General features: G+C 40.2%; 1 protein-coding gene across 1 annotated transcript in view; it reads left to right on the top strand.

Moving 5' to 3' along the window:
- Positions 1 to 12750, top strand: part of LOC126470781 (uncharacterized) — a 445574-nt gene that overhangs the window by 415111 nt on the left and 17713 nt on the right. The window contains exon 11 of the mRNA XM_050098790.1: positions 7535 to 8807. Within this exon, the coding sequence (XP_049954747.1) occupies positions 7535 to 8721 (1187 nt within the window). The 3' untranslated portion in view covers positions 8722 to 8807. The remainder of the gene's footprint in view (positions 1 to 7534; positions 8808 to 12750) is intronic.

Below are 12750 nucleotides of genomic sequence, written 5' to 3'. Positions count from 1 at the left end.
CCTTTCTGCTAGGTACTACACTCTTGATTCTTGCAGAGCTCTCATTCATGCACTTTCTCATCTTTGACTATGTTTTCCTGCTCTTCTGTTGCCCGTTGTACTTCATCTATCTGTGCCTCTCTGTTTAGTGCCTCTTCAAAATGTTCATGACATTTTTCCAATTGTTCAGTTTCATTTGTCAGTTTTGTTCCTGCCTTGCTTTTCACTAGATGGTTTATTGATCCCTTCTTCCTCCTAGCATTCTTGTGGTCTGGTAAAGCTCATTCGTGTCTCCTTTTCTTGCAGCTCTCTCGTGCTCATGTAGCAGGATCATTTGTCAGTTTCCTTCAGTCTGATCTCTCACTCTTTTTCACCTCATGATTTACTCTGGTATATGCTACATGTAGCTCAGTCTATTGCCTAATGGTTTTTGCGATACTCATCTTTGCTTTCAAATTGTTCCTTTCTCCCAGTTTCTTCCATGTGTTCCTGCTCACACAATCTTTTCTTTTACTGCCTAAGTTCTACTACCTTTTCAGCAATTTCAAGAATTTTTCTCCCATGACTTTTTGTCAGTGCTGTTTTACTCCACCCTCCACATCATGTTGAGTGCTTAATATGTATTATACAATTCTAGTCTAAATTCCTGTTTGAATTCAGGACCATTCAGCTTTGAGGTATCAAACTACATCTTTTGTAAATCAAATTTCTTCTTTGTTGCTAAGATTTTCAAATGTACATTAGTTAGTATCAAATGGTGGTTACTGCGTATACGAGCTCCCCTTTTATTTCTAACATTTAGCAATGATCTTTTCCATTTCCGACCTATGGCAAAGTGGTTGATCTGATTCTGCATCCTGTGGTTGGGTAATACCAATGAGACTTTATAGTATTTTTTGTGTGGAAACAGTGTTCCTCCTATGACTAGCTCGTTCTTTGCACAGAACTCCGTAAAAGTTCATCAATTACATTAGCCTCCCCAACTTTGTGTCATCCCATTATGTGCTCCAACCTCAGATTTTCTACACCCACTTTTGCATTTATGTCTCCCACAACTATGACAATATCTCATTTCGCACCTTCAGTGCTGCTTGTAGTGCAGCATAGAAATGGTTTTTGATGCATCTCTCTCTGCTTGTTCAGTTGGAGCTTAGCATTGAATGATAGTCACATTCCATATCTGACCTTCAAAGTGGAGTAAGTGTAGTCTTCACCCAAGTGCATCCCATCTGGAAAAGCAATGATATTTTCCTGCAAACAAAACATCAAATATTCAACACTAAAATAAAATCAGTGTAGCTGTACAGGTGTGAAACCTGGAAGGTGACAAAATCAGTCAACAAGAAAATACAAACTTTTACAAACCAGTGCTTACAAAAATCCTGATAGTAGTTTGGTCAAGTTTAATATCCAGTGAAAAGGTGTGGAACTGTACAGAAGAGACGGCTGCAGATATACGCATAAAGGTAAGGAAATGGAAGTGGATTGGGCACACGCTGTGCAAAAATCAGATGGCAATAAAGAGACGAGCCCTGGATTGGAATCCTCAAGCTCATTGTAAAAAATGAAGATTGACGATGAAGTGGAGGAGGTCAGTGGAGACAGAAGCAGGAAGAAAGGTGAAGGCAATGGCACAAAATGGAGTCTGTTGATAATGTTTCATCGAAGACCCATGTTTCAACAACTGAAATAAAAGGATGTAAGTCAAATAAGTCATATTAAGCAAGTTGTGGCCCACAAATGCAGAAGAGAGTGTTGATGCCATATACAAATTGTCATTTCCCAAAAATTTGACAGAACTTAATTCTTTTCTGGGTACTGTTAGATACTATGGCAAATTTATTACCAAAGTAGCCCGAACAGCATACCCGGTGAACCAACAACAAAAGAAAGGCCTCAAATTTGTATGCTCCACAACCTGCAAGAAGTTCTTTATGCAGTTGAAACTGTGTTTTGAATCTGTGCCATGCCTTCTGAGCAAAACCATTTTAGCTGGCCAATTGGATCCATGAACACCCAAAGAAATCTCTGCAGGATGTTAGGAGAGAGATTGTTGTAGTGTGGATTCCACTTCAAAATTGCAGAGTAGAGACTTTACTGCTATTCTTCAGGGTAGAGACTTGAATGTTAGCCATGAGGAGACACTTAGGATCTTTAGTCTGCTTACCAGTTCTGTTCATCTTTGAGCCAGTCATGACTAAGAACTCTGCTCACAAGTCTGAGTAATTTTTATTTATACTGGGCATATTATTGCTTTATTAGTGACCAAGATATGTTACTTATTTTATAACAGTGATTTGGAAAAGCTAACTATGGTCCAAAAACCCTTTTTGCAAAAATTAATGTTTGTAACATAATCAACATTTCTACAATGGATGTAACAAATCCCTATGCGTATTATTATTCTGCAAATAACACACTCAAATGAAATTAAATTAACATTAATAAATGTAACCTCAATCAAATAAAAATTTTCATCACAACGTAATTGACACTGAATGTGGGGCCTAGCAAAATCCATCACTGCAACCCTCACACTCAGTAAAGACACTTTGAAATATGAGACTGGTGCAGTTCTGTCCCACAAAAATACCAACAGAACAGACCAACCAATCGCATATGACTCCGAGATGTTATTGAAACTGAGGGAGCTCCACAGGCCACTATGTCAATGTCCGATAATTTGTGTTATTTGCATTTAAGGAATTCTGCCAGTGTAATGGCTTCCAGCATCTGACCACCTGTCTTTCCACCTGGCATCCAGTCCAGTGGTGACTCAGTTGTCAGGTCATTTGAAAAGCAGATAGTCAATATTATGTGGGTAATGACAGTGGCAGAAGTTGTAGTTATCGGTGCGAACAAAGTTTTGGAATGTACTGGGAGAATGGAGTACTTCAATATGCGTCAAGGGAAAGTTGATAGGAGGGATGTTTAAATCTGAGGCAGATGGGAAAAGGTAAAACGTGAAAGAGTGTACTGTACCTTTGAATTATAACAGTCACAAAAGAATGGAAATTAAGGATGGAACAGACAATTGAATTAATTTTAGCTGCCACGGCAGAATTTTCTATCAAATAATCAGTTTGTGGAAAACTCGTGAAGCAAATTAGAAATGATCGCGAGTTCATTTTGGGGGAAAGTCAATAAAAATGCAAGGGACGCTGACATATACATTCAGAAAGAGAGAGATGTTTTTTTTTCATTTGTGAATTGGGCCATATGTTATTGATAAGTTTTCTGTTTGGCACTGGAGGGCACAAGAGGTGTGGAAGCATCAGTGCAAGAGAAATGAGGGACTATTTCTCAGTGTGAGGGTGTTTTCCTTTTATGAAAGGAAGGTTAACTTCATGTAGGAATGAGGCAGCACTGTAGTTTGCAATAATTGGTAGTTTAATGGGCTGAGTGTGGTGAGTTTTGTTGTATGAAAGTGACAGACAATTGATATTCATATGTCAAAGATTGCAGAGGACTCTGAGGGCACCCAGATAGTGAAAAGTGCTAATAGTGTGAGCTGATACACATCTAAAGTGAGGAAATAATACAAAGGAATTGGTGCAAAAATATGTTGAAATATGCTGAAAGCAGCAAAACTACTATTTTATCCATTTTTACTTGTTCTTCAGCATGAGTGTGTTTTCTTATATGATTATTGATGTAAACACACTGGACAAAAAAATTCGTAACCCCCCGCCCCTAGGAGACAATGTGCTAATACAGTGTAACTGTCTCGATCTTTGATAATTGCTCTAATTTGGCAAATAAGAGAATCCACAAGTTTCTTCAGGTATGCCATATACAGCTGAAGCCACAAACAGATGATTAGGTCCCAGAGACTATTGAACTGCACACGGGATTAGTGGACCACTCAAGGTGCAATATGGTGCCTGAGAGTTTGTTAAACCACGAACATATGCATACAGCTGTATGATCACTGTTGTTCTCACCTTGGAAAATACAAACATTCACACATCATGAAGATGCAGAAGATAAGGCAGCACATGATCACCAAGAATGTTAAAATAAGCATCCTCATTCATGTTCATGGTAAGCTGAAAGAGTGGGTCCAGGTCGCGGTATTAAAACACTCCCAATACATCACAGAACCACCTCCAGCCTGAACTACACTCTCCACATACTATGGGCTAAATGTTTCTGGTCATTGATGCATTTGATGCCTAGAATCATTTGAAAAGAAGCAAAATCAGACTTACCAAACTGTTCTACATTCCTCCAGTTTCTTTGTTATTTGGTCAACTGAAGATTTGAACCTTTATGTACCACTGAGTTAATGGCCTTTTGCAAAGCACCTGACTCCAAATGTCCATTGATGCTGTTTCATTCCCTATGTTCACTCAGAAATTAGTTGATGTGGACCTGCGTTCACTGACGGCAGCAATTTCTGTCTGGTCTGAAACCGATTGTCATTGAATAGGTATGCCACTTGTCTCCAGTACTTTTCAGTTAGGATCTTTTCATGACCACAGTTCTTATGTCATGTTACATGGCTGCAAGTGGTACACCATGCTGTGTAGAAACATTGGAGAGTGCGCATTGATACATCGACAGTTTGGGCAACTTCATAAGTGATGTAGCCATGGGCACGTCCGAACACAATAACTTGTTCCTTTCTGCCACGTCTCCAGTTCGAACCTTCTTAAGACACTGATTTCTTGCCCGCATCTCGTGGTCGTGCGGTAGCGTTCTCGCTTCCCACGCCCGGGTTCCCGGGTTCAATTCCCGGCGGGGTCAGGGATTTTCTCTGCCTCGTGATGGCTGGGTGTTGTGTGATGTCCTTAGGTTAGTTAGGTTTAAGTAGTTCTAAGTTCTAGGGGACTGATGACCATAGATGTTAAGTCCCATAGTGCTCAGAGCCATTTGAACCATTTGAACTGATTTCTTACAGTGGACTTGCACATACACACCACTTCACTGCAATGACTCATCACTGATGGAGGGTCACATCTAAAGCAATCCAATATGCTCTTATAAGTGTCTGACTAATATTTTGTTCAGTGAACTTATTATTGTCTTCCTTGTGATTTCCTTTGCATAATTATATGTTTTATATATCTGTACAAAATGTCTAAGGCAAACGTGTTGCCAAACAACATGTAAACTATTTCTTGATCTCAATTTAAACTGTGTGTAGATTTTATGCCACAGAAGTTTTTCACATACTTTTCCATGTAATCTCAAGAAGAATAATACCCCATTACATGTTTTTGTCATTGAATATATTCATGTAAATAGGATTTTGATAAACAAACATAGCAAGAATTGCCTAGGATAGGGAAATACTGACCAGTGATTATGTTAAATGCAACTGTTTATCACTTGGAGACAAACAAGGAACACAGATAGTCAAAGAAAGATAATGTGTGGGACACTGAAATACAGTACATCATATTATTTCTGGATCACAGTGACTTAAGTAGTGACGTGAAAATTGTCATCACTTATGTAGGCAGCTATGTAATTTATCCATCAAGTAGTGTTACAAGAGCAAGAAGAGACACGCAGAAGGCTGAAAACAATGATTAAGACAAACGCTATGCCTGTTTGTCCAGGCACAGAGGAATAGCTGCCAATGGCCATTGAAAGAGGCACATGAGACATCTGCCATCTGGAACCAAAGAGGCCTGGTGGCTGTAGTCTGCAACCAAACAATGAAGAGCACAGGTGGAGAGGCCAAGAAAGTCATCAATCCAAGAGTGAACTTTCAGTTGTAATGGCCAGACTGTAAGGCAGTGTTATGCACCCAGCTTTTGTTAGGGCAGCTATAGGCACACAAAAATTCACACAATAACAAAAGTCTCTTGAAAACAGGGATGAGTAAAGGACATGCTCACCACCAGACAGCAGACATTAGCAGGTTTGGGGGAAAATACAATTAGTCACAAAACAAGAACACCTTCCGAGAAAATATTTATTGGAGATTTTGTTGGTCTTTTACCATGAGAATGTTATGTAACAGCTATGAAAGATGTAAAATAATTCACTTGGCAAGAAGCATCTGAGTTGGCCAAACAGATGCAGGGACACACTCATAGGAATCTTTGATGAATATAATGTCTGAGTGGGGAACTTCACTTGGAAATTGCAGGATAGAGACCTCACTGCTAGACTTCATGGCTGAGACTTTCAGTGCTAGCTGTGAGGAGACAGCTCGGAGGCCACTCAAGACTTTGCCTCTGAACATCACTGCCAGACATCCAGCTTTGGGCACAGTCAAAAGACACATACTTCCACTCATAGGGATGGCATGTCCCTGTCACTGCCATTGCCACAGCAAAATCTGTTACTACAGACATCAGGCTCACTAGGGACCTCTCAAAATATAGCACTGGTGAAGTTCAATCCCATGAAAATGCTGATGAAACAGACCAACAAATTGCATATACCTCCAATACTTAACAGTAGTGAAACTCAGTGATTCCCAATTTGAGAAGGCAGCACTGGCTTTCATTTATGGAATCAAGAAATTTTAAGTTTACTTGTATGGCATTAAATTCCACTTGATCAAGGACCATAAGCCTCTAATTTCAGTTTTCAGCTTTTGTCCAAGCTCCTGAAAATGAATGTACAATTTTTGCAGAGGTGGGCACTCTTCCTTTGTAATTAACATTACATCATACATTATAATCCCACTGTACAACATGTCGGCACTGACCCTCTTCCCAACCAACCCATGAGCTCAGATACTGACTTTGATCAACAGGAAACAGTATATTTTGAAGTCAACAACACTGAGCAATGGGCTAGACAAATTTTGTATCACATCCAGCAGAGTTGCTCATGCCATATGGAACATACTTGTACAGTTGTACATCATGTTATAGCAGTGCTTCTAGGCAACTGAGACACTGTGGTGCTAGATGTACTTTGTTGTTGCAAATGTAGCACGCTGCATTCTGATGTGGGCTGTGCTTCTTGTTATGCTTACTGTAGCACTCAGGAAATGGTTTGCGTGATTTACCGGGGCTTTTTTACGTGCTTAGTATGGGGCTGGAGGCAATGTGGGGTGGGACAACCCGTAATCTACATCTACAGCTACATACGTACTCTGCAAGCCACTGTACAGTGGATGATGGGGTATATGTTGTATCACTAGTAGTCATTTCCCTACCTGCAACACTCAAAAATAGAGCATGGGAATAAATGTATGTTGGTGGCCGTAGGATCGTTCTACAGTCAGCTTCATATTCTGGTTCTCTAAATTTTCTCCATAGCATTCCTCAAAAAGAATGTTACCTTCCCTCTATGGATTCCCATTTGAGTCATCAGAGTGTATATGTTACACTATATATTCATAACAGGTGCTAGCAATGGTAAGAGAATTTGAGTGCGTTTAGCTATTACTTTTCCACAACTGAACAATGAATTTGATTTACTAGATAAAAACAGTACTTGTTGTGACGGCATGTATCATGTGATTTTGGGTGCTTAATTTTTTAAGTAACCAATTAGATATTTACCTATTATGATATATTCTGTATGTGATGTTCATCATTTTGTTGCTGTACTGTATTTACTTTTTTTCCTCTTTTCTTTACAGCATGGCATGTGCGTTTAAAACAGTACTATCCCAGTGCAACAAGCCGTAAAGGTAAAAATTCTAGAGTGGGTGGAGATCAACATCATTGCAAAGACAAGAACATGGAAAAAACATCCTGTGAATCTCAAAAACAAGATTCGAAGAGAGATTACACTAGAAGTGAGAGGCACAGAAAAGAGAGGCACCAGAGTAAAGTAGATGAACAACACTCGGAAATAGGTGAAAGTGATAAACACAAGAAGCATTTGAGAGAATATCATCAAAGAAAACAAAAGAGGCATGAATCAGATGAAGATGGTATCAGGGAAAAGAAAAGACCAAAACTGTCTGAGGACAAGTGTAAGTCAGATGACACACATTTAGAGACAAAGCTTGACTCCGTCTCTGTAGATAAAAAAGAAAAAAGTGATACAGAAGATCCTGAAGAAAAGCACCCCACAACTAAAGTTATACAAGAATCTTGCAAGAGGATAGTGGCTGTTGATCAACAGTTTGATTTCAAGATTGATTATTACAAGAAATCTGATAACAAGAGAAGACCAGAATACACTGAGAAGGAAAATAAAGAAAAGCTTAGAGATAAAGATAAAGATCAGAAGAGGCATGACAAAAGAGTGAAGTTAAGTAGTGAGGAATATAAAACAAAGAAACAACACTCTAGTGATAATGTAGGTGAGAGGCATAGGAGGGAACACAGACATAATCAGAGCCATGAAAAAGCGTGTGAAAAAACAACTAATAACACCGAATTGAATACTAGTTGCAGTAAAGTTACTCGCTCTTCACAGCATAAAAAAGAAGTTGTATCAGAAGATAACCCAGATACATCAAGTAGCACCAAACTCGATAGTAGTGTTACTGCTGAGGTCTCTGTACATTGTAGTCCTGATTTAGAACATTCTTCAGACAGAATTGTAAATACGCCAAAGAAGAGTTGTCCATTAAATGAAGTTAATTCCAAGAGTGTGTTACAGACAAGTGTTCAAAAAGATGGTACTGAGAATTTGCAGTGTACAGAAACTGGAGTGAGAAGTGATAGTGGTGATAACCAAAAATCGTGTTCTGCTAAAAGGGAGTCTAGGTCAAAAAGTGTATCAAGGACAAATGTAAACATCTTGGACCAAATTATGGCCAGTATGAACTCAAATAGTGCACCAAGGCTTAAAGAAGACAGTGACATAGTTTAAAAGTTAGTAAAATCCATATGTGCACCAGTTAGTGAATTTTCACTGACAAATATAACTGCCTTCTTAGTTCACAGTTTAAAAAAAATGTAAGTACTTTTACCTTGAGAGGATTTTAATATACATATCTCTCTCTCTCTCTCTCTCTCTCTCTCTCTCTCTCTGTGTGTGTGTGTGTGTGTGTGTGTGTGTGTGTGTGTGTGTGTGTGTGTGTGTGTGTGAATATTATGCATAGCATGTCATATAATATAGCGTGTAAATGTATTTGCAAACTTTATTGCATGAGAAACTTCCAATTAATTATCTTGTAGGAGGACAATTTGAACTTAATTTCAGATCTCCAAGCTGTCTTTATGAGAAATCACGTGATTGTAATAGTAGTGGGTAGATGTAGTGATTATGAAAGGCGACTCAGTGTTTACGAGGAACAAATATTTACCCCAAGTGTCAACAATCAATTAAAATTTAATAAAAGTTTTAAATTATTCCTGGTGCATTGAAATTTTGCTTTCAATAACACTCATAGGTTCCACTTACCTTTCATGTAGATCAGGGCTGGCCAAAAACTCTGCTTGCATGTAGTGCTCATTTGCATGTGCGCCAATCTCTCTTGCCTGCATGCACAATTCTCCCTCTACCATATCTTGCTGTCAGAGAGGGAAGAGATGGAAGCAGATTGGAGGGAAAAGGGGGGGGGGGGGGGTTAGCTGCAAAAGCACTGTATGCAGCTTTGTTTCATATTTCTCAACAATATAAATCACAAATGAAACAAATTTTTAATATTATTTAACTTATTTTTGGCATGCTTGAAAGACATAATAAAATTTTAGTCTGGTACAAACTGTCAGCAAATTTATATCCGTCACAAACTGACAGCATACAGACATATGTAGACAGTTTCACAAATTTTTGTCACTCAGGTTTCCATGCAAGCTTGATATATTTAGTTTCAGAATCGAAAAAAGGCTTTCACACACACTTGCGTTGATTGAAACATTGGTAACAGGTTTTCAAACTCATTATGGAGATGTACACCTTTCCTGAGGAAAACAACGTAGAACTCCAGGACATTTTTAAAGTTGAAGAATTTGTCTCTTAAATGTGTATTACACTGCAAATTCACCAGTTTCATCTGCAAACGCACATGACCACCTCAACTGAAATGGCAAATGGAAATGGTCTCAAAAACAGATGTAAGGTATACCACTTCTGAAATTTTTAGTTACCCATTTTCCTATTTAGCTCAAAAATGAAACACTCCCAATTTTAAAAGTATCAAATGTGACAAAAAACTGGTGGAAGTTGTATCTTTCAGGTTTTCCAATAGTTTTGAGTTGTTTTGCACTCTTAACTATATGCAGAAAGTCATGCATGACATGAATGCTTTCTGTTGTACCATGTATTAAGTTTTTTCCTTGTTCCATTCTCAAATGGTGTATGGAAAGAATGAGCATTGGTAGATTAGTTTTCCATAACTGTGTTATAATAAAGGATATTTAAACTGATGAAACAGAACATTGTGACCATTTGGTTAATGACATGTTGATCCACCTCTCGAAAGCAGTGATTTTTGTGTAGCATGGGTTTGCTCTATACACAGGTCGTGCAATAAATTACGGGCAGTGGTTTGTGGGCATAGCTGGTGCCTGATAGTCTTTCTGATATGTTTCATCTAGTTAAAATCAGCTGAATTTTGTGGCAGAAGTTATAATGTGAGTTCACTGTAATGCTCCTCAAACCATTGCAACATAATACTGGATTTGTGATTCAGTCAGTTATCCTTCTGGAATGCCATCAGTTTTGTATCCTTAGTTGTTACTGCACCCACGTGAGTGATTGGTGTGTGATGATTCCCACATTGTGTTTAAGTACTCTTTTATTACAACAAAATTAACTGCAACAGCAAACATAATAACAACTGAAATGATCGTCCTTGATCATATGATTAACAGAATTGAAGTCTGTAGGGATGTCAGTCCAATGATTACAGTTGTACAAGCACACAGTCAATGTTTCCCAGTAGCACTACTGATACAGTGGCAGGGTGTCCTGGGAAGGCAAGGATTGGAGGAAGCAGGAGGCTCTGATGAAGATTGCTGGCTGATTGATGTGGGGTATCATCCCAGGAGGTCATGGTGTGGTGTAGACTCAGTGGGAAACTTCAACAGATGGGCTGCAGGATGTGCTTGGGCTGGAGGTGAATGAAGAGCTGCCATCTTTAGTTTGAGCCGCCACTTAAACACACAGTAGGTGGAGCGATATCCACAGGTGCTTGGCAGACATGTGACCTGTGGATGTAAGCTAGTTCCCTCTAATGCAGTGCTGCTGTTGATACTGTGCGCACTGCCTGTGAGCAGTGATGATACCACTGGTGGCACCTGTTATGGATCAGTGTGCAAACAGTGAGTACATGTGATGTACTAGAGAGGTGCATAAACAGTCTCCAAAGGAAAAAAAGAAAAATGTCTGTGGTTGAACACAGGCATTGTGCCAGAACAGGAGTAGCTGACCAATGGGTAGATACTAGATCTTTATTCTCCCTTAAGGAAAATTTGGCAGAGCCAGCTTGACACCAACCAAAAGTTCCTGCAATCCGTCCTTTGGGCCAGAGATGGTGGGGCCTACTGAAGGAGGAGGTTGTAGTGCCTGTGGGCATCTGCCAGAAGAGGTGCCTCCCCTGGGTCAATGCAGAGGATATCCATAGGCAAGGGGAGCTCTTGGTGGCTGTGAACCTGTCCTCCCAGACCAGGGACCGAGGTTGTGAAGTGGTGTCCACAAGGCAGTGGGTAGCCTGGGCCTGGCTGCAAAAAAAGGAGGTGTAATGCTAGTCTGAAATAAAAAAAAAAATAATGCAGCAGAATTCTAGCACTAGAGGTACAGATATATGTGACCGGCTGGTGGAGCAATCCTGGAAGGAGCGATCACAAGGTTAGAGAGGAGCAGCCAGTGACCAGTGGAAGCAAACCTGGTGACTGATGGAGTCAATCTGTGAGATGCACATACACTGCTAAATACAGATGAGGAAATCCATGGAACCAGTCAGTGGAGCAAAGACATTGGCAGGTACCAGCGGGAGTAGAAGACAGTGCTAGACCAATGTGGACAATGAGAAGCAAAGATACCAGTGGCGTACTTGGTGCCAATGGGGTGCCAGCAGCATTGGGGGGACAGTCCTTGATTAGTGCAGCTGATGGTGTGATGGCTGACAAGGCACTGGCACAGGGAGATAAGGCATGACCAGTTCGACCACCCGTGCAATAGTGTGGCCGTTGACAGTGCACCAGTGGCACTGGGAAAGTGTGCTCGACTAGTTCAGCTGATGGTGTGAAGGTACAATGGAAATGGGGTGCTATTTCCTCTGGGAGACAGACCTGGACCAGTGAGACTGCTGACACTATGTGCAATGCAACAGTGTGGTGTCAGCAGGTGCCATTGGCACTGGGAAGCAGAGTTCGGCCAATGCGGATGCTGCAAACATGACAGTGTGATGGACAGCTTAAAGTTGTTGGAATGCTGATGGCATTGGGAGGCAGAACTCAGCTAGTGTTGCTGCCAGAAACACATCAATGCGACAGTCACAGTGTCATGGTGCAGTGATCACCAGAAATGAAATGTGTGAAAACAGCAGAAAAAGTGGAAAGGATGTGTCCTGAGGGTGGAGATGGAGTCGAGTTATAGGAGTGCCATGGGCACAGAAACAAGGACAACCAAAAAGGCCCAGAAACATTAAAATAATGGCACAGAATTATGAAAGACACTGAGCAGTATTTCATACTTTGGAGCCTGGGAGCGGAAAAGACAAGTAGAGAAAAAAACTTGAGGAATGTGAAAAAGGCCACAAAAGAAACTGACACAGGGGCATGAGAGAGAAATGGAAAAGATGGCATGCGTATGGACACAAGAAGGATCTACACTGCATGAACAAAGCAACAAAAGTGGCTTGCACGAGGGCACAAGAAAGATCCACACTGTGGGAAGGAGAAATGATGAAGCACCAACGGAGTCAAGAAAAAGCATGTGTCATAAGTTAAC

The sequence above is a fragment of the Schistocerca serialis genome, chromosome 3 (assembly GCF_023864345.2).
Source record: "Schistocerca serialis cubense isolate TAMUIC-IGC-003099 chromosome 3, iqSchSeri2.2, whole genome shotgun sequence".
NCBI lineage: Eukaryota > Metazoa > Arthropoda > Insecta > Orthoptera > Acrididae > Schistocerca > Schistocerca serialis.
This window is presented reverse-complemented; position numbering and strand designations above follow the sequence as displayed.